At 41.2% G+C, this 21,248-nt stretch overlaps 1 protein-coding gene across 8 annotated transcripts in view; it reads left to right on the plus strand.

Moving 5' to 3' along the window:
- Nucleotides 1-21,248, plus strand: part of PARN (poly(A)-specific ribonuclease) — a 191,333-nt gene that overhangs the window by 133,986 nt on the left and 36,099 nt on the right. For all 8 annotated transcript variants that reach the window (XM_054454916.2, XM_063654684.1, XM_054454918.2 and 5 more), the window contains one exon: nucleotides 10,188-10,377. In XM_054454916.2, coding sequence (XP_054310891.1) covers nucleotides 10,188-10,377 — 190 coding nt within the window. The remainder of the gene's footprint in view (nucleotides 1-10,187; nucleotides 10,378-21,248) is intronic.

Below are 21,248 nucleotides of genomic sequence, written 5' to 3' on the forward strand. Positions count from 1 at the left end.
GACTTTTAAATAATGGTTTCTTTTTTTTTTATTGTTGTTTGAGAATATGCGGAGCAATGGAATGTCTTATATTGGCTTTGGCAAAGTTCTTTTTGTCTGAATTATATATTTGTGATTTAACAGCAGTAACTTTGTTAATTAAGCACCTACTGTGTCTCAGGCCCTGTGATAAAAGCTTTGTAAGGTAGGTGGAGATGTCTGTTTTATGGATAAGGAAAGAGAAGTCCAGGGAGGCAGGTAACTCACCCCAGACAACTTAAGGTTTGGGCAGGATTCTAACCCAGGCCTGTGTGGCCTCAGAGCCTGTGGTTTTCCCATTTGACTTTGTGGCTTCCCTTTGGGTAGGTTTTAAATAATTAAACATCACCATTATCTTCATGTCTAGTTTGTAAAGATTGTTTTCTTTGCTGCTTCCGTGGCCTCAATTGGAGAACTGTAAAGTGAAGTGACACTTGGGAACAGTGGCCAGCGTGCATGCCTGTCCATATTTAATTAAGGGGAAGGATGGGGAGGTAGCAGAGTAGAGGATCTGACTTGTTCTAGGTGACAGAACCAAGATCACACTCTGCCCCGTTCTGCTACATCCTAGTTGGGTGCCGATAGAACTTTCTCTCTTCCTCGTCAGTGAAGCACTAATAACAGCACCTGCCCTCCCCATGGTGAGGGTCCAGGCAGTGGGATCTGTGGAAGCTGTCTGTAGACACCTCGCTGCTCTCTCAGGTTCCTCTGCACTCTGCGTCTCTGTAAGCATGGCCCTCTGAGCCTGCTTCCTTTCCTTGATTCATTTTGTTTCCTTTCCTGAGTGCATCTCATGGGTCAGGCGCTGCCATGGAGGCCTTGTGAAAGCAGAGAGGAAGGAATGCCATCCTTCACTATCTTCACTGGTTCTGTCTGTCCCCTTTATGGGGCTGAGATCTCTTTCACTGCCCTAGTTTCTACTCTTTCAGCTTCAGGACTTTTTCAAAAACATAATTAGCCTTTGTTGGAGAAACACCCACGGTATGAAAGGAAGCATGAAGGACAAGGAATTCCAAGCTCTGGCTCCCAAGGGTGTGAGAAGGCAGGTGGGTTAGCTTCTGCTGTCAGTGACGGTGGCCTGTTTCCTGCCCAGGCAAAGCTGCCCGTTAGAGCCAGAGCCAGGGCCTCCAGTTTCCAGTCCATGCACTTTGCTTTCACATACCAGGCTTCAGCATGGGATTTTTAACTGAAAAATGTATAAGTTTGTATCCTCATTCTGGCTTGTTTTTTCTCTTGAGTAGAGACAGGCTGCCAGCAGACATAAAAGCTGTTTTTATTTATTCATTCATTTATTTATTTACTTATTTATTTTCCTTTTTTTTTTGAGATAGGGTCTTACTCTGTTGCCCAGGCTGGAATATAGTGGTGCAGTCTTGGCTCACTGCAGCCTCAACCTTGCTGGCTCAAGTGATCCTCCCACTTCAGCCTTCTGAGTAGCTGGGACTATAGGTGCGCACCACCACACCCAGCTAATTTATTTTTATTTTTTATGTTGTAGAGATGGGGTCACACTATGTTGTCCAGGCGGGTCTCAAATTCCTGGGCTTAAGCGATCCTCCCACCTGGGCCTCCCAAGGTGCAGGGCATACAGGCATGAGCCACCACGCCTGGCCTGAAGTTTTGTTTCTTCCTTCCTTTCTTCCCATAATCATATGTTGAATTCCTGGAAAACTACTATGATAAACCCCAGGTGCTACAGAAATGAATAATGTATAATCCCTTCTCTCAAAGAGCACCTGGCCCTGTTCAGGAGACAATAGCTAAATGTGGGAAAACAGAATTGAGATGAGAGGGCTGGACAGAGCTGGGTTATTATTGAGGCAAACTTGCTGGTACACCAGTTGGGTGTACCAGCAAATTTGCACTTTATCTTAGATGCCGAAGGGTTTAACAGAATAGAATGGATGATGTCAGCAGGGGAAGGATGGACTAGAGAGGGTGGAAAGGAAGGCTGTCATTTTCTGGGCTTGCCTACCCATTTTTACTTCTTTGGGCATGTTGGAAATACCTTCATTTTACCATGTTTCTGTTAGATCACTGATTCGTGTTTGCAACTTAGTGTCTGCCTAGTTCCTTAGATGGGTTAAGGGGAAATACATCTGAGATCATTTTTCTGAACACAGGAAAATGTTCATAATGACCATTAGGATTGGGTCTTTCTGTTTTCCTTGATTTTTAATATCTTTCTTTAAAGATTTTTAAAGTTTGCCCTTTTGCAAAATCTGATAAAACCCTCCATTCTCTATCTGATAAATTGGAGAGGCTGTCCATCTGTTGTAAATTTAAACTTGATGAAAACTTTATGGAATATGAAAAAACTTTTGTATTTAATATATTCATATTTAAATAAGCAAACAAACACAAAGCAACCTTTAGTGTCATCCAGGCTTGGGGTGACAATCCTGAATGACGGTGTGGTGATTTAGGGCCTCACGCTGGTGGTTGCTTTGAGGGGAATAAGGAGAGGCCATCTTAAAGGGTGTCAGAGAGGGCATCTTTGACATTAAGGCACACACTGGCATTAGAGGAGTAGGATTTGGGCCTGTGACATAGGCAGAGGCCACTCTTGGCACACATCACTTCTGATCGTGGAGTAACCCACCAGGTTATCACACAGGGACTCCTTCCGGCATTTGCACAAAGCTGTTGGGTGGAGAGATGGACACACTCTGCTTCCTTGCAGACAGATGTATGCCTGTGTTAACTCTGCATGACACAAACCGGGTCCCTTCCAATGCATGTGGTGTCGTGGAAAGAATGTAGGCTTTGGTTGAGGTCCCAGCCTACACATGTAATCTTTGGGACCTTGGGCCAGTCCCTTTTTATGAGTCTCAGTGTCCTTATCTATAAAGCCAGGATAATGCTGACAGGATTTTCTGTGCTAACAAAGGAAATAGCCAATAAGTAGTTCTCTTTCTTTGTTTTATTTTTATTTATTTATTTATTTATTTATTTATTTATTTGAGACAGGGTCTCACTTTGTCAACTTGGCTGGAGTGCAATGGCACGATCTCAGCTCACTGCAGCCTCCACATCCCGGGCTCAAACAATCCTCCAACCTCACCCCTCCAAGTATCTGGAACTACAGGCATGCCTGGCTAATCTTTGTATTTTAAGTAGAGACAGGGTTTCACCATGTTACCCAGGCTGGTCTTGAACTGCTGGACTCAAGTGATCCGCCAGCCTTGACCTCCCAAAGTGCTGGGATTAAAGGCATGAGCCACCATGTCCAGCCCTCTTTGTTGTAACCGTTGGATTAATACGAATATAGGCAATTCCCTTAGACATTGAGAACTTGATGTTTGCTGAGAATGGCCATGGCAAAAAACGCAGGACTAATGGTGTGTAACTGCTTCAGCAGTTTCCTAGTACACCCTCCCCACCAGCAAACAGTTGCTACAATAAACTGGTTTCAACCCTCTAAGAAGCAGACTGCAAAAACGCCCTTAGCCGCTGAGCAAGGCTGAAGTCTGGCAGCTGAGCTGCAGTACGCATTTATACCACATGTGTCCCACTCGGGCTCCACTTCCATGGGACCGAAGACATTGAAACAGGAATAAGTTTGAGCTAATCTTAAAGAGACCTTCTCACTTAAGCAGATTGTATTGGAAATGGCCTTTAGTAGTTGGACAGGGTAAAACAATGGAAAAGCTAGAAGTTTTTTTTTTTGTTTGTTTGTTTTTTTTGAGTCTCGCTCTGTTGCCAGGCTGGAGTGCAGTGGCACGATCTCGGCTCACTGCAACCTCTGCCTCCCATGTTCAAGCGATTCTCCTGCCTCAGCGTCCCGAGTAGCTGGGATTACAGGCGTGCTAGAAATTTGTTTGTTTAAAATGTAATGAACATCTGTGAAACCACCACTCAACCAAAGAATTAAAACATTACTAATAAATTACATCTACCTATTGCTCTTTTCCTGATTCCCTTCCAGTACCAGCTATTCTACTGAAGTTTGTGCTGATCATCTTCTTGCTATTTTTTGTTCTCCCTCTGATACACACCCCCGCCATGTGTGTATGTATGTGTGTTGCGGGGCGTGAGGGGGATTGCATTTATCATTCACCATTACATCACTGAGATTCATCCATTTTATTCTGTGTAGCTGTAGTTCACTCATATATTTTCTCTTAGACAATATTCCATTTTGTGAATGTACTGCAGATTTGTCCATTTACCCAAGGATAAGGATTTGGAGCCCTCCCTCTCTTTCTTTTTAGCTATTATGAACAGTTTTGTTTTTTTTTTTTTGGAAACTCTTGTATTGATCTCTTATTATTCATGAGTGAAATTGCAGGGTCATAGGAAGTAAGAATGATCATCTTTAAGTGAGAACACTAACTTGTTTTCCAAAATGGTTGTACAACCACTGGGGATCCTGTTGCTCCACACCTTCCCAATAGTTGTATTATCAATGTTATAATTTTTGTCAACGCAGTAGGTATAGAATCATGTCTCATCATAGTCATGATTTGCCTTTGTCTGCGACTGAGCATCTCTGCATATGTCCACTGGCCTCATACACCTCCCTTCTGTGCAGTGACTGTGTGTGCTTCTCATGCCTTGTGCCCACTTTTCTGCAGTTGTTTCCTTACTAGTTAGTGGCTGTTTTTATGTATTCTAGTGCTAATCCTGTCAGTTGAATGTCTTACAGATATCTTCTCCCAGTTTATAGATTGTCTTTCTTCTCTTTAAAGTGTCTTCTGATGGACAAAGGCTTTAATATTAATGTAGCCAAACTTATTGATCTTTTCTTTTATGCCTGTCCTTTTTTCTATCTTTGTAAATTCTTCCCTACTTCAAGCTCAGAAAGATACTCACTTATATTTCCTTTTCAAGTTCTCAGAGTTTGCTTATGACATTTCAGCTCTTCATCCATCTGGAGTGAATTTTTTGGCATGGTGTGACTAAGAATCCAATTTATTTTTTTTTTTTTCCCTATGGATAAACAATTTTTCCAGCTTTTCCTTTTCCAGGCAGTTTCACAGATGTATACGTGTTTTTCTAGGCTCTTAGAATTCTGTACCGTTGGTCAGTTTATCTCAGCACCATTACTCCACTGTCTCAATTCCTATAGCTTTACGATAAGCTTTTTTACCTAGTAAAGCAAGTTCCCCTTCCCATTCTTTTTTAGAAATGTCCCAGCTATTGTTGGCCCTTTTATTCTAATTTTAGAATTCATCTTTCAGGTTTCCCAGAATAACTGAGGTTTAATTGATGTATAATAAAGTGACTGTCTTTGGTGTACAGTTCTGTGCCTCAGCAAATGCATGCAATAATGTAATCAGCACTGCAATCAGGATATGGAATAGTTCTGTCACCTTCAAAATGCCCTCCCCCTCTTTGTAGTCAACTTCCTCTCCCATTCCAGCCCCAGCACCAGCCCCAGGCTCTCACAACCACTGTTGTTTTCTACTGAGATTTTTTTTTTCTTACTTTTAATTTTTTTCAATATTCAATTAAAATGTTGGAGACCAACTCTGGGCACACTGCCTATGAGTTAGCCCTGTTCCACAGAAGCTGTTTAAAAAATAAAATAAAATGTTGGAATATTTTTCCTGGAGTTGCAGTAAATCTAAAAGTTAATTTAGGAAGGAATCTACATCTTATATTGTCTTCCTCTTCATAAACATAATGCATCAACTTAGTTGGAAAGTCTTTGCTTGACAGTAGTGGAAGGTTCTTTAAAAAACAAAAAAGTCTAAACATTTTAAGTAATTCCTTAATACAGGAAGCATTTTATAAGCTAATTGTCAACCTACATAAACAAAATGCATATAAATACACAGCAGGCATGTGGCAGTATTACATTGTTAAAATGTATATATAAATGCCACATCCTGGTTCCAAGCCAGCTTTGTTGCTTACCTACAAGACCTCAGGCAAGCTATTTAGTTTCTCCGATGCTCAGCCTCTTTATTTGTGTGGTGACTAGAACATCCGAAGATTAAATGCTATGCTGTGTGTGGTGTCAAGAGACAATGGACCAGGCACAGTGAAGCTGGAGTGGTTGAGACTCTTATGTGAGGGAACTGCTCCCACTCACCTCCAGGGAAACAGGGAGGACTCTTAGCACGTTTGGTTCCCCAGTGGCTTTCACAAAGTGGCAAGACCAGTAGATTGCCTTGAATCATTTCCCTGACAAATTTGGAAAAGGTTAGTGTTACCCAGCAGCCTGCTACATTCTGCTTCTGACAGGCAAGCTGGAATAGCTGGAGGACACAGTTGACAGCCAATTCATTTTGCTGATTCATCCATTAGAGGCGTGGCTTCGAGCCAGAACTTGGCTTCTAGATTAAAGGCCGAGAGCTGCAAAGCTGCTGGGACTCGAAGGAATGCTGGTAAATTATTGCCACGTGGAGGCCAGCAGTGAAAAGCGGACTGTTATTTATTTCCCCTTTTAAGTGATCCTAAATTCCAAATGTGCTCAGATAAATTCCCTCGCCATGGTTAGGGAGTTGTTTGTAACATTTGTCTATTAGCTGGGAGCTGAATTATTGAAAACAATCAGATATCATTAAATAGATTAACTCAGCTCGCCTGTGACCCTGTCATCACCTTTGCTTTCGTGGGGAATATTGACCCAAGCCTCCTCTCCTACTTGGTAATCCAAATTAAACTTGAGAGAAGGATTTTTTTTGAGATAGGGTCTTGCTGTGTTGCCCAGGCTGGAGTGAGTACAATGGTGCAATCGTGGCTCACTGCAGACTTGACTTCCTGGGCTTAGTCAATCCTCTCACCTCAGCCTCCCTGATAACTGAGACTATAGTCTGAAGCCACCACATCTGGCTAATTTTTGTGGGGTTTTTTTGTGGAGAACAGGGTTTTGCCCCGTTGTCCAGGCTGTTCTGGAACTCCTGGGCTCAAGCAGTCCTCCTGCCTTGGCCTCCCAGAGTGCTGGGACTCTAGGCATGAGTGACCACACCTGGCAACAGAGGGGTTATTACAGGTGTCATCCCTTTTGGGTGTACTTGCAAAATAAACCTTTTAGATTAAAGAACGCAATAGCCAGGCCAGGCACGGTGGCTCATGCCCATAATCCCAGCACTTTGAGAGGCCGAGGCAGGCGGATCTCTTGAGCCCAGGAGTTCGAGACCAGCCTGGCCAACACAGTGAAACCCTGTCTCTATGAAAATTACAAAAATTAGCCAGGCGTGGTGGCGCACGCCTATAGTTTCAGCTATTCAGGAGGCTGAGGCACGAGAATCACTTGAACCCGGGAGGTGGAGGTTGCAATGAGCCTAGATGGCGCCACTGTACTCCAGCGTAGTTGACAGAGCACGACTCTGTCTCAAATAAATAAATATATTAATAAAAATAAAGAACTTTCTTTAAAAAAGAATGAAATAGAAGAAAATCCAGGAGAATGCTCATTGGTTAACAATTGGTACAGAATAATGATGGTAGAACCAATGGGTTCTCATATATCCACATTGATAGATGAACATATTTTAATCTGTCACAAGCTTATGGAGTGACAAGCTTATGGGGAAATCACCACTACATAAATCTGATATGTGACAGGGTGACCTTTAAGAGAGGGTGGAGATTGTGTCTTGATTTACCAAATACCTGACATAGTTCCTGGGACAAAAACACTCAGTAAGCAGTTAACCACATGGAAGAATGGGTGGACAATGTTTACTGGAGATGAATTGTTGGGAGGCTGGGTAAATGAGTGAAAAATAACAGAAATATGACACATTCAAAGTAAGAAAAATAACTGTTCCAAAGAATAAGATTTTCAGGAAAGGATCCTATGTCTGTGGCTCTCTGATATGAGTAACTTTACTCAATAGCACATCTCCAGAACTGCCTCCTTTCACCGCTTATCTCCTGAGAGAGGCAGAGTGTGCTGTTTTCAGCTGACATTTCAGTAACCCACTCGACTTCTTTGGGAGACATTGTATAATGTGAACATTCTCTAGCACTTTCTTTTTAGAGACGGGGGTCTCACAGTGTTGCCCAGGTTGGTCTTCAACTACATAGGCTCAAGTTATCCTCCTGCCTTGGCCTCCCAAAGTGCTGGGATTACAAGTGTGAGCCACTGTGCCCTGCTTCTCTGATACTTTGAGGGTTTTTTTTTTTCCTTTTTCTCTTTAACTCTTGAGTGAATATTTTAAAAGTACACAAACTTCTTAGTAAAAATTTGTGTTTTCTGAAGAAGTAGAGTTTTTTCCTGTTTTGTTCTGTTTTTTAGATGACTAAATATTTAGGGCATGACATTCCGGAAACCTTTGTTGCACTAAGTTTTAGTGAAATCTGGCCTAGTTGATGATTAAAATGTGTCAGGTGCCGGATGTGGGACATCTGCCTCTCATACAGTTGTCTTTCCCTCTGTTTTAAGGTCCCTGGTAAACTGGAGTCCCTTGTCCAGTGCCGACGTGCCCAAAGTCTGCATGCTCGTCACCAGCACTGCACTCTGCTCTGCATTCAGTCAAATCATTTTTATTGAGAACTATTCCATATCCAGAGGTTTTCTAGGTGCAGGTAGACAGATTCTGTTTCTGATATCATGGCGCTTTGCAGCTACCAGGTACAAAGACTGCCCTGAACAGCGTGGCCAGGCTCTGATGGTCTCACTGCCAGTGTGGGTAATAGTTGTTGGCAGTGATAGTGGGCTAGGAACGCATATGCCCAAACTGGAAGCCAGAAGTAGCAAATGGGCACCAAGAGGCCACCATTGATCCTCACTCCCATGCTGCCATCGTGATCCATCCACAGCAGCCTCAGAAGAGGGGGCAGCATGGGATCAGAACACAACTGACCTGGCCTTAGTCTGAAGCATTAACACCAAGGGGGGATTAAGCCCCAGCTTTCAAGTACCGCTGCCAGCCAGAGGTGCATTACAGAGAATTAGCAGTCTTTAAGGCGGAAGGAGCAGAGGCATGTCCTAAGTATTGTGCAGCTGTCTTAAATTTGCAGAGTGCATGGGAGCTAAGTTATGAGGAAGCAAAGGCATAAGAATGATGTAATGGACTTTGGGACTCCAGGGGAAGGACAGGAGGGGGTGAGGGATAAAAGACTGCACACTGGGTGCAGTGTACACTGCTCAGCTGATGGATGCACCAAAACTCAGAAATCACCACTGAAGAACTTTTCCATGCAACCAAACACCACCTGTTCCCCCAAAAGTATTGAAATAAGATAAATAAAATACCAAAAAATGCATATGTAGTGTAATTCCAGTTATAGGTAGCTCAAGAGAAGGCAAAATTAAGCCCTGATGATAGCAGTGGTGACAGCAAAGTTTTCAAGTTGAGGAAGATAATGCCATAATTGTACTACACATCTGAGGCGCCTTTGTCCAGTGAAGGAGGGGTGGGAGGCTGTCTAAAAACAGGCATGAGGGTGAGGGGGGTGTTCTTTATCTTAATTTGCGTGATGGACGACGTGTGGGTGTACAAATTTGTTTAAAACTCATTGTAACAAAACAGGTAATAAAGCCTGATCATTTAAAAAAATTAATAAAATGAAAATAATAAAGCACTTCCAATAGATGCAGAGTAATAAGAAGGACCCTGGTATTAGGGTTTGAGGAACCTGGTTTTGCATCTTATCCCTGCCATTCACCCAGGGATGGTCTACAGCAAAACCCTGACCTCTGTGACCCTGCTTTCTCCCCAGTAAAAACATTTTCTCCCTTGCAAGCGTACTATGAAGATTAGATATAATGCATGTAAAACGCTGCACACAGACTTACAGGAGATCTTCAGTGTGTGACACAGTAATCGCCACCACTGGCAATATTGCTTTTTGTTGTCATTTTATTTTAGGAAAATAGTGAGGGTTTATAGTTTTCCCGTAGTGGTTTTGTTTATTTTCATTTTGTTACTCTGAAAATGAATAATATCCAAATAGTAGTGTTGGCTGAAAATATTTTGAAAACTAGTATTTTACTTACATCATTACTGGTTCTTTACAGTTTACAAAGCACTTTCACACTGAAAATGAGATTGGGGAGCAATGGCTTTTTTTTCCAGATGAGAAAACTCAGACTTGGAGAGCTTGCAGGTGTACCCAAGGTCATTTGTCTTACAGGTGGCAGAGCCAAGGGTCAGACCTCAGGCCTGATGGGGCTCCTTTGACCACCTTAGGCCACATTTCAAAAGTGTCATCTTTGGGGCTAGGCCAGACTTTTGTAAGCATTTTATTTTTTTTTCTTTTCCTTGTAGCTGTCAATACCAGCAAATATGCAGAAAGCTATCGGATCCAAACCTATGCTGAATATATGGGGAGAAAACAGGAAGAGAAGCAGATCAAAAGAAAGTGGACTGAAGATAGCTGGAAGGAGGCTGACAGCAAACGGTTAAACCCCCAGTGCATACCCTATGCCCTGCAGAATCACTATTACCGCAACAATAGGTAAGAGCTCTCAGCTGTTAATTTAAAAGGCCAGAGTTCTAGCAATGGCTTTTCTTGTTGCTTCTCATAGGTTTGTAAGTACTAAATCTGACTTTTGAGAAAGATGGCCTTTCTAACTTTTCACATCATATCAGAAGTGACTATGACCTGAATTCCCTGTGTTTTAGAGAGTGCTTTATAGACCATAGCCATTTTGGTTAACCCTCACAAAACCTCTTTGAGGTAGACAGGATTTTTTTTTTTTCTTTTGAGACAGGGTCTCATTCTGTTGCCCAGGCTGGAGTGCAGTGGCACAATCACAGCTTGCTGCAGCTTCGACCTCCTGGGCTCAAGTGATCCTCCAACCTCAACCTGAGTAGCTGGCACTACAGGTATGCACCACCACACCTGGCTAATTTTGATTTTTTGTAGAGATGAGGTCTCGCTCTATTGCCCAGGCTGGTCTCAAATTCCTGGATGCAAGTGATGCTCTCGCCTCAGCCTCCCAAAGTGCTGGGATTACAGGTGTGAACCACTGTGCCTAGCCCAGGATATGTCTTATTCCCATTTTAGGGTTGAGGAGATGGAGGCTTTGTGTCTTGTTCACCAGTTCTGTGAGCGAACCAGGATTAGAACTGAACTCATGTGTGTTTGATCCCTTGCTCTTCTCAGTACTGCTGCCTCTGCCTGATCTCCTGCGCTTTCAGGTCCTGTAGATACTGAACCAGGTGCCTACTGTAGAAAGAATGCTTGACTCACACTTCCTTTTACCACCCATAATCCTCCCTGCAGAAGATAAATGCTGGCAACTTTTGGTATCTTTGTGAAACTAGAAAACACAGGTATAGAAAATGGGAAAAATGTATACATACATATGTTCATTATAGAAAATTGTGAAGTTTAGAACAATGTGAATTAACAAGAGAAAAAAATTAGCCATAATCCCGACACCCAGAAGCAATCACTGTTAATATTTCAAATTGCCCTCTATACTTTAAAAATGGTTTTTTAGAGATTAAAAAAATTGAGGTATGATTAAGATAAAATAAAATGCAGAGATCATAAATGTTTAGTTCAAAGAGTTTTAACAGTTGTATACACTCATATAACCTCCAACCAAAGCAAGATATAGAACATTTCTGTTTCCCTTGAATTTCCTTGTGTCTGTTTTCAAACAATCCCAAATTCCCACTACAATTCCCATGACCCTAAGCAACCATTTTTAAATTTTGACCACTCTAAGATTAGTTTCACCTATTCTTGGAATTTATAAAAAATAGAGTTGTTTGGCACTGTGTTTAACTTTTTTGCTTAATATATTTTTTAAATTCATCCTTGCTATTGCATCTCAGCAGTTTTTTTAATCGTTGAGTAGTATTTAATTGTGTAAATATGCAGCATTTATTTTACCCCCATTCTCTTGATGGTGGACATTTGAATTGTTTCTAGTTTGGAGCTATTATCAGTAAGGCTGCTGTGAATGTTTCGGTAAGATAGTTTTTTTGTCTACCTATGTAGGAGTAGAATTATTGATTTTTAGGATAAGTTTGTGTTAAACTTTATAAGAACAAAGCAACAGCTCTTCAAAGTGGATATAGCATTTTATAGTACGAGTTTGATATGCCATTTTATTGTATGAGTTTCAGTTGCTCCGCATCCTTGTCAGCATTTCATGCCATCAATCTTTTATGTTATTTATTTACTTATTTATTTTTTGAGACAGGTCTTGCTCTTTTTCCTAGGCTGGAGTGCAGTGGTGCGATCTTGGCTCACTGCAGCCTCCCTCCTGGGATTAAGCGATTCACGGGCCTCCACTTCCCGAGAAGCTGCAACTACAGATGTGCACCACCACACCCAGTTAATTTTTGTATTTTTAGTAGAGACGATGTTTTGCCGCTTTGGCCAGGCTGGTCTTGAACTCCTGACCTCAAGTGGTCCCCCTGCCTCGGCCTCCCAAAGTGTTGGGATTACAGGCGTGAGCCACTGCACCTGACTGTCAGTCTTTTAACTTTAGTCATCTTAGATGGAATGAGACAGTATTGCATTGTGGTTTTAATTTGCATTTCTCTCTTAATGTTCTTGTTGACCATTGAGGTGGCTTTTTAAGTCTCTTGCCCCTTTTAAAATTGGGTTTGTCTTTTCGCTATTAACTTATAGTTCTTGTATGTAGTCTGGATACGTAGCCTTTGTCAGATATTTGTGCTGCACGTGTATTTTTTCGATTCTGTGGTTTACCTATTCATTTCTTTGTGATGTTTGTAAATGAGCATATATTTTTGATTTGTTCTTCTTTTCTTTTGAGACAGAGTCTTGCTTGTTGTCTAGGCTGGAGTACAGTGGTGCAATCTCAGCTCACTGCAACCTCTGCCTCTCAGGTTCAAGTGGTTCTCATGCCTCAACTTCCTGAGTAGACTGCAGATGTGCGCCACCACGCCTGCGTAATTTTTGTATTTTTAGTAGAGACAGGGTTTCACCATGTTGCCCAGGCTGGCCTCGAACTCCTGGCCTCTAGTGATCCAGCAGCCTCGGCCTCCCAAAGTGCTTGGATTACAGGTGTGAGCCACCACACCCAGCCAGATATTTTTAATTTTCATAAAGCTCTGTTTATTAAGTTTTTTCCCTTTTATTGTTAGTGATTCCCTCCCCCCACCACCCCAAAATCTTTGTCTACCCTAAGGTTGCAGTGATTGTCTCTTTTTTTTTTTTTTTTTGGTAGAAGGTTTGTAATTTTAACTTTTACATTTAGGTCATGACCCATTTCAAATTAATTGTGTATGTGGAGTAAGATATGGAGATCAGGGTTTATTTTTCTCCATATGACTGTCTGATTGTTCCAACAACATTTTAACAATTTGTTTAAAAGAGTTTTCTTCCTTCATTGGTTTGACTTGCTACCTTTGTCAAGAATCAACTGATCATGTATGTCTAGGTCTGTTTGTGCTCTGTTCACTTACAGTCAGTTATGTCTTTCCTTATGCCAGTACCACACTATCTTATTACTGTGGGTTTATAGTGTCTTAAAACCAGAAAGCATATACCCTCTAACATTGTTCTTTTTCAGATTTCTTTGGCCATTCTAGATCTTTTGCATTCTATATAAATTTTAGAATAATCTTGCCAGTTTCTTCAGTAAGCCTATTTTTTAGTTTTTATTGTGGCGATCTTGTATATTTTATGTTAGTTTTCTTCCTAAGTTTGTTTTTTTTTTAATAGAGATGGGGGTCTCACTGTGTCATCCAGGCTAGAGTACAGTAGCATGATCACAGCTCACTGCAGCCTTGACCTCTTGGGCCCTAGGAGTCTCCTGCCTCAGCCACCCAAATAGCTGGGACTACAGCCACTTGCCATCACTCCCAGCTAATTTTTAAAAATTTTTTTGTGGAGACAGGGTCTTACTGTGTTGCCCAAGCTGGTCTCGAACTCCTGGGTTCAAGTCAACCACCCACCTTGGCCTCCTAAAGTGTTAGTATTATAGGTATGAGCCACCAGGCCTGGCCTGGAATTGTTTCTTAAATGTCATTTTCAAACTGTTTGCTGCTTTTGTATAGAAATACAATTCATTGTTGCCGGGCACAGTGGCTCCCGCCTGTAATCCTAGCACTTTGGGAGGCCAAGGCGGGCGGATCACCTGAGTTCAGGAGTTCCAAGACCAGACTGGCCAAACCCTGTCTCTACTTAAAATACGAGAATTAGCTGGCCGTGGTGGCAGGTGCCTATAATCCCAGCTACTCAGGAGGCTGAGGGCAGGAGAATCACTTGAACCCGGGAGGCGGAGGTTGCAGTGAGCCGAGATCACGCCATTGCACTTCAGCCTGGGGGACAAGAGCGAGACTTCATCTCAAAAAAAAAAAAGAAATATAATTCATTGTTATATATTGACTTCATATTTTGCAACCTTTTTAAATTCACTTATTTGTTCTGATAGGATTTTTAAAAATATTCCATAAGGTTTTCTATGTGCAAAATTATGTTGTATGCTATTAACAAGTTTTACATCTTTTCCAGTCTTTATGTCTTTTATTTATTTTTCTTGCCTTATTGCACTGACTAGCACCTTTAGCATATGGTTAAGTAGAAATAGAGAGAGTGGGTATCCCTGCCTTGTTTCCAGTATTAGGGAGGAGAAGTTCAGTGTTTCCCCATTAAGATTTTAGGTTGTTCATATACATTCTTTCTCAGGTTTAGGAAGTTCCTTTCCATTTCTAGTACGTTAAGAAATCATTCAACATCACAAATGGATGTTGACTCTTTTCAGGTGCTCTCTCTGTGTCTTTAAAACTTGTCTTATGGGTTTTGTCTTTTATTTATTTATTTTTAGTATTTCTGAGACAGGGTCTGTTGCCCAGGCTAGAGTGCTGTGGCATAATCATAGCTCACAGCAGCCTTGAACTCCTGGGCTCAAGGGATCATCCCACCTCAGCCTCCTGAGTAGCTGGGACTATAGGTGTGCACCACCACACTTGGCTAATTTTTTTATTTTTGTAGAGACAAGAGTCTCACTGTGTTACTCAGGCTGGTCTTGAACCTTTGACCTCAAGAGATCCTCCCACCTCCCAAAGTGCTGGGTTTACAGGTGGGAGCTGTGCACCTGGCCATCCTTTATTTTGTTAGTATTTTGAATTATACTAATTGATACTTGAATGTTTAATCAGATTTGTATGCCTGAAAGAAATCCCACTTGGCTATGAAGTATTATCCTTTTAATATGTTGTTGGATTTGATTGCTGATAGTGTGTTAAATATTTTTTGCATCTCTGTTCATGAGGAATATTAGACTGTAATTTTCTTTTCTTTTCTTTTCTCTTTTCTTTTCTTTTTCTTTTTTTCTTTTCGAAGGAGTCTCACTCTGTTGCCAGGCTGGAGTGCAGTGGCGCAATCTCGGCTAACTGCAACCTCCAACTCCCTGGTTCAAGCAATTTTCCTGCCTCAGCCTCCCAAGTAGGTGGGATTACAGGCACGCATCACCATGCCCAGCTAATTTTTTTTGTATTTTTAGTAGAGATGAGGTTTCACCATGTTGGCCAGGATGGTCTCGAACTCCTTACCTCGTGATCCACCTGCCTTGGCCTCCCAAAGTGCTGGGATTACAGGTGTGAGCCACCATGCCCAGCCTGTAATTTTCAGTCTTTGTCAAGTTTTGGTATCAGGGTTATGGTTGTTTTTTTTTTTTTTGAGGCAAAGTCTCGCTCTGTTGCCAGGCTGGAGTGCAGTGGTGCAATCTTGGCTCACTGCAACCTCCAATTCCCTGGTTCAGGAGTTGCTCCTGCCTCAGGAGATCCTGGTTCAGGAGATTCTCCTGCCTCAGCCTCCCGAGTAGCTGGGATTACAGGCATGTGCCATCACACTCAGCTAATTTTTTGCATTTTTAGTAGAGACCAGGTTTTGCTCTGTTGGCAAGGCTGGTCTTGAACTCCTGACCTCAAATGATCCACCTGCCTTGACCTCCCAAAGTGCTGGGATTACAGGTATAAGCCACCACACCTTGCCTATTTTCTTATACTTAGTGTTTGCATCGTATGTTTTTGTTCAGTCTTTTACTGGTAACTGGTTTGTCTTTATAATGAAAGTATGTTTCTTATAAATAGCATATAGCTGACTCTTGCTTCTGACAATCTCTGCCATTTATATTGAATTAATGTTGAAGACAGGTCTGCCTCCCATCTTGTGGTTTGTTTCCTGTTTGTCCTATTTGTTCTGTGTCCCTCTGTTCCTCTTATTCTACTGCCTTTTGGTTGAATTATGTATTATTTAGTATTTGCTGATATTTTATCATCCCGTTTTATCTTCTCTATTGACTTTTTGCTTATACCTCTTTGTGTTGTTTTTTAAAGTCGTTGTTCCAGATTGGTGGTTGGTAAACTACAGCTCTCAAACCAAATCCGGCCCACGTGGCTCACATGTTTTTATGAAGTTCTGTTGGAACACAGCCTTGCCCATTCATTTATGTTTTATTTTGTTTTATTTAAATAATTTTTTAATAGAGATGGGGTCTCACTATGTTACCCGGCCTGGTCTTGAATTCTTTGCTTCAAGTGATCCTCCCACCTCCGCCTCTCAAAGTGCTGGGCTTACAGGCACGAGCCACTGTGCCCAGCCACCCGTTCATTTACATATTGCCTGTGGCTACTTTTGAGTTACAATGGCAAAGGTGGGTAGTTATGACAGAGACCTTATGGCCCCCAAAACTCAAAATGTTTACTCTGTGGCCCTTTAGAGAAAAGTTGACCCTTGCTCTGGAATTAGACTGTCCAAGATGGTAGCCATTAACCACATGGCTATTGAGTGCTTGAAATGTTGCTAGTCCAAAATGAGATGGGTTGTGAATATAACTACACACCAGATTTTGAAGAATGTAAACTACATTAGTCATTGTTTACATGCAGATTACATGTTGAAATGATAATATTTTTGATATATGAGGTTAAAAATATTAAATTAATTTGACTTCTTTTTCCTTTTTAAATGGTAGATATTTGAACATTTTTAATTATATACCTGGTTCACATTATATTTCTATTGGCCAAGCACTACTCTAAGATTATAATATGCATCTTTCAAGTATCACAGTCTTTTATTTTTATTTTCTCTTTTTGTTTTTGACTGTCTTCAAGTAAAAAATGTACTACTTCATGAACAGTGTGAGACTCTTAACAGTATATTTCCAATTATTCCCTTCCCCAATCCTTTGCAATCTTTTGTCTTATATTTTATTTCTACATATTGTATAAACCCCATGGATACATTAGTGCTTTTATTCATTTCTTTCTTTTTCTTTAAACAGTTATTAGTCTCTTAAATAAAATAAGGGATTAAAGTATGGGGGAAATGCCATAGATATAAATGTAAAAATTCAGGCATCCATAATTAGAAAGGTACAGTTAAGATTTGGAGGGCGGCACTATGGTCGAGAGGAAGACAGGCACTGCTCTGTGACTCACTTCTATTTGCTTTAGAGAATTGACTCTGAGCCCTTGGCAGAGCTGGTCACAGCAGTCGAGCTTCTACACGTGGCCATTAGCAGTGCTGCTAGAGATGAGCATCCATTTCTTTTGCTGTTTGCACTGGTATTGTAGCAGTGTGCTTCTTTTCTTTCCTGTAATAGATTCAGTGTCCAGAATATTCAGGCATTTTATAGTTAACCGGAAAAAAGAGAGGGCTTGGGTTCTGGAGAAACTGGACGGAACATAGTTTGCTTTGAGAGGGAGGAAGATTTGGTTGGGTGGTATGGGATCTGAAGAAATACAGGGTAGCATAGTGTTTGGAGAATACTCCTCTACAGTGGATGCTGAAACATGTAAGATCTCACTAATAGGTACTTGGTCCCCATAAGCCAACACCAACACTCGCAACATTCCTGAAAGATAGGTGCTATTACTATTCCCATTTTATTAATACTGTAATGTTCTCTAATTAAAGGGAATGATTTTCTAAAGCCACTTTGTGCTGATAGAGATTTTAATCAGTCATGCCCTTTGGTTACTTGCTCTTTGGTTTATCTCAACTGATGGGAAAATCCCATTGGCCGTCTCTTCCCTCTAGCCTTTCCTTTCTATGAGACTAAATTTCAGCCTTCCTTGAAAATTGAGTAGCTCTTGGAATTCCTGCTAGGTAGGAAATGCTAATGCATATATCAAAGCTGTGGTTTTTGGATTCCACATGGTTTTCATCTGCAGCTAGTGGTTTCTGAAAGTAACTGAATATATGTATTACATTAGAAGGTGAGGAAAAAGCCCTTTAGGAAGGAGAATTCTGATTCACCAGATCATATTCCAGGACCCATTGCCTTGTCAAAGTGCTTACACATTTATTCATAAATGGGCTTGTGGAGTAAGTGTTTTCTCCCTTCCTACTGAAAAATCCTTAGAGACATCAGAAGCCATAGGGCAGAGTGGACAGAGAACTGACTTATCAGGCAGCCAGAAGCCAAGGGTTCCAGCTTGGGCTCTGCCACCACCTAGCACCTCGGAAAAGACTCTTCATTCTGTCTTCCCTTCAGTAAATACCCATCAAGAGCCCAGCGTGTGCCTCTGTTTTCTCATCTTAAATGAGGCATTTTGGTGGAAAGAATGCTGAAGTCCCTTCTGGCTCTTAAATTCCAAATGCTTTTATATTGTGTACAGTGTGTAGGGCATGACATGGAAATTGATAAAAACTCGTGAGACCCTTTGATTCTCTCAAATAGCAAATGGCAGTCTCTTCTAAACCTGAAGATTAGAGTTTTGAAAATCCTTATAGTGGAATTTTTAGTTTAGGAACATACAGTAAATCAGTGTCACAGGTGAACCTATGAAAGCTTTTTATGACACTACAATAATAAAGACATGTCAAATAAAAAGATCATTGGCTGAGCACAGTGGCGCATGCCTGTAACCCCAGCACTTTGGGAGGTCAAGGCTGGAGGATTGCTTGAGTTCAGAAGCTCGAGACCAGCCTGGGCAACATGACAAGACCCCATCTCCAAAAAACAAACAAAAATTAGCCAGGCGTGGTGGCGCATGCCTATAGTCCCAGCTACTCAGGAGGTTGAGGTGGTACAATGGCTTGAGCTCAGAAAGTCGAGGCTCCAGTGAGCCATGATCCCACCACTGCACTCCAGCCTGGGTGACAAAATGAGACTCAGAAAAGAAAAAAAAAGAATCATTGGCCCTTTTAGTGGAGACCGCCCTCTAAATTTCCACCTACCAGCTATATACTTGTGAGGTTTTTAGAAGGTCCTTCTCATGGTTTCAACAAAATGGTTGGAAACTACTAGCACTGTGGCAGAAGAATGTGTACTCAGCCCGTTTTGCCCTCTTTGTCTTGGCCCTGTGCTTAGACATTCATCACTTTGAGTGGGTGCCTCTCACCTTGAGACCCACAACTGTCCACTGCTGTTTCAAAATGTGTGTCTACAGTGCAAGCAGTGGCCCCTTTGACCCTGGTGGCAGCTGGCTCTCTCACACAGTCCAGGAAGCTCTGTGTTGACTCTTCCTTGGTGCTTCTCTTTTGCCCTGGGCCTCTTGGGACACCTCCGTTCTGCTCTAACTGCCTCTTCTGTCCCTAGTCTTGCTTTTTCTGGGGAAATTTCCTGTTGTTTAGCTCTTGTTTGCTCTAGGTTCTATAGCTAAGGAGCAGAATTTACATCTCTATCTTTATCTTAACCAAATTATATTTTTACAATTTGCTTATCCCTTGGGATAGAGCCGTAGCTTCTGGAAAGGACTGTAGATTTACCTAGTCTAGCCGCCACAGCAAAATCTCTCTTATATTTGGGCAGAGTAAATGTTGGCAAATTCAATGTAGATCTTATAAGTTAAGTATATTTTAGCAGAGAAAATGTTTCCCATGACACCTTTGAAACCACTGAAATGATAAATGCACATAATTTTAAAAAATTCATGTAGTACAGTAGAGTGTAAAATGAAGGAGGAAAATCTTCATTCCTCACTCGCAGCTTCTCTTCCCAGTGGCAGCTCCTGTTATATTCTTTTGGTGGTTTCTGTTATTCCTTTAAATACCTCCATTTCTTGACTTACCAACTGTGAACAATGTATCCTGATTACTACTATAAAAGATTTGGAATTTAGTATGTATATTCCGCCTTCTGTCTCTTTCTGCCCTCTTCTCACTTTGGTTAGTTATTATTTATAATATTTACTACTTTTTGTATCTATACTTTTGTGCCCTCTTTATAAGTTGATCCCAAGAGATGACAGTCAGGATACAGCATGTATAATGTTATGGTTGTATAAATGTTATCCTCTGTAGAGAAAAAAAGTTGCATAAATGGGACATTGAGAAGAAAGTGTATTCCTATGTCATTAAAACTTTGCAGCCCGGAAGAATCTTTCAGCCATCCCAGCGGTTTTTGTGTGGACTTTTTTGAGGGAAGTAATTTTCTTAAATGTTACATTGTTTTGCATGTATAATGTTGCTGGATGTAGAAGTCTAGATTCAAAAACTGTTTTCTCTCAGAACTTTAAATACATTGCTCTTATTACTAAAATCATTGATTTGCTTTGGGCAGGTGCCATGTTTTTCGTGCCTTCATGTTCTAGCAGCAAATCAAGAGCTCTTCCTGCTGACCCGCCACCACCTTTCCCTCCTCTTTGCCAGTTTTGGCTAGGTCTAGTTGGCTTTTAAAGGGCTATGCTAATTTCAGACTGGAAAAGTGGTAGAGACCTTTAACACCTGTTCTAAATTATTTATTTTAATAAATAAGGAAGAATTTCCACCACCCCCACTCATTCCTCCCTCTGAATTCAGCTACTTTGCACCTTACCAGCTGCACACTTGTAAGAAAGGATCAGCCTGTTCTCAAAAGAGTATTCTAAGATATTCAAGTAAATACTCAGCATAAAACTAGAGTCTGGTTAATGTAAAATGCAGAATTTTAAAGTGTACAGTTACTAATAAAATAGAATGATTAACCAGGAAAATTGATTTTACCATGTAATGTACATAAAGACATAAAACTTGGTTTTTAATAAAGATGTGGTACAGCTCTAACAGATGCCCCCTCTGGCGTATCTGTCTGGTTGCGTATCCAGGAAAGACGAATGAATGTGGTTTGTCTCCTTCCTTTGACATCTCTTGGACCAGTAGGTCAGGACACGGTTGCTTTCTTTGAGAGGGGATAGTTCAACAAGATTCCTTAGAGTAGCATCACATAAAAGAGATGTGGACAACTTGGATAAGCAAAATGTGGCATATGCTTACAGTGGAATATTAATCAGCCTTAAAAAGGAAGGAGATTCTAATAAATGCTTCAATTTGCTTCAAGCAAATTGTAAAAATGTAATTGGGTTAAGATAAAGATATAGATGTAAATTCTGCTCCTTAGCTATAGAAGCACCTTGAGGACATTATACAAAATGAAATAAGCCCATCACAAAAAGACAAAACACCAGATG

The sequence above is a fragment of the Pongo pygmaeus genome, chromosome 18 (genome assembly GCF_028885625.2).
Source record: "Pongo pygmaeus isolate AG05252 chromosome 18, NHGRI_mPonPyg2-v2.0_pri, whole genome shotgun sequence".
NCBI lineage: Eukaryota > Metazoa > Chordata > Mammalia > Primates > Hominidae > Pongo > Pongo pygmaeus.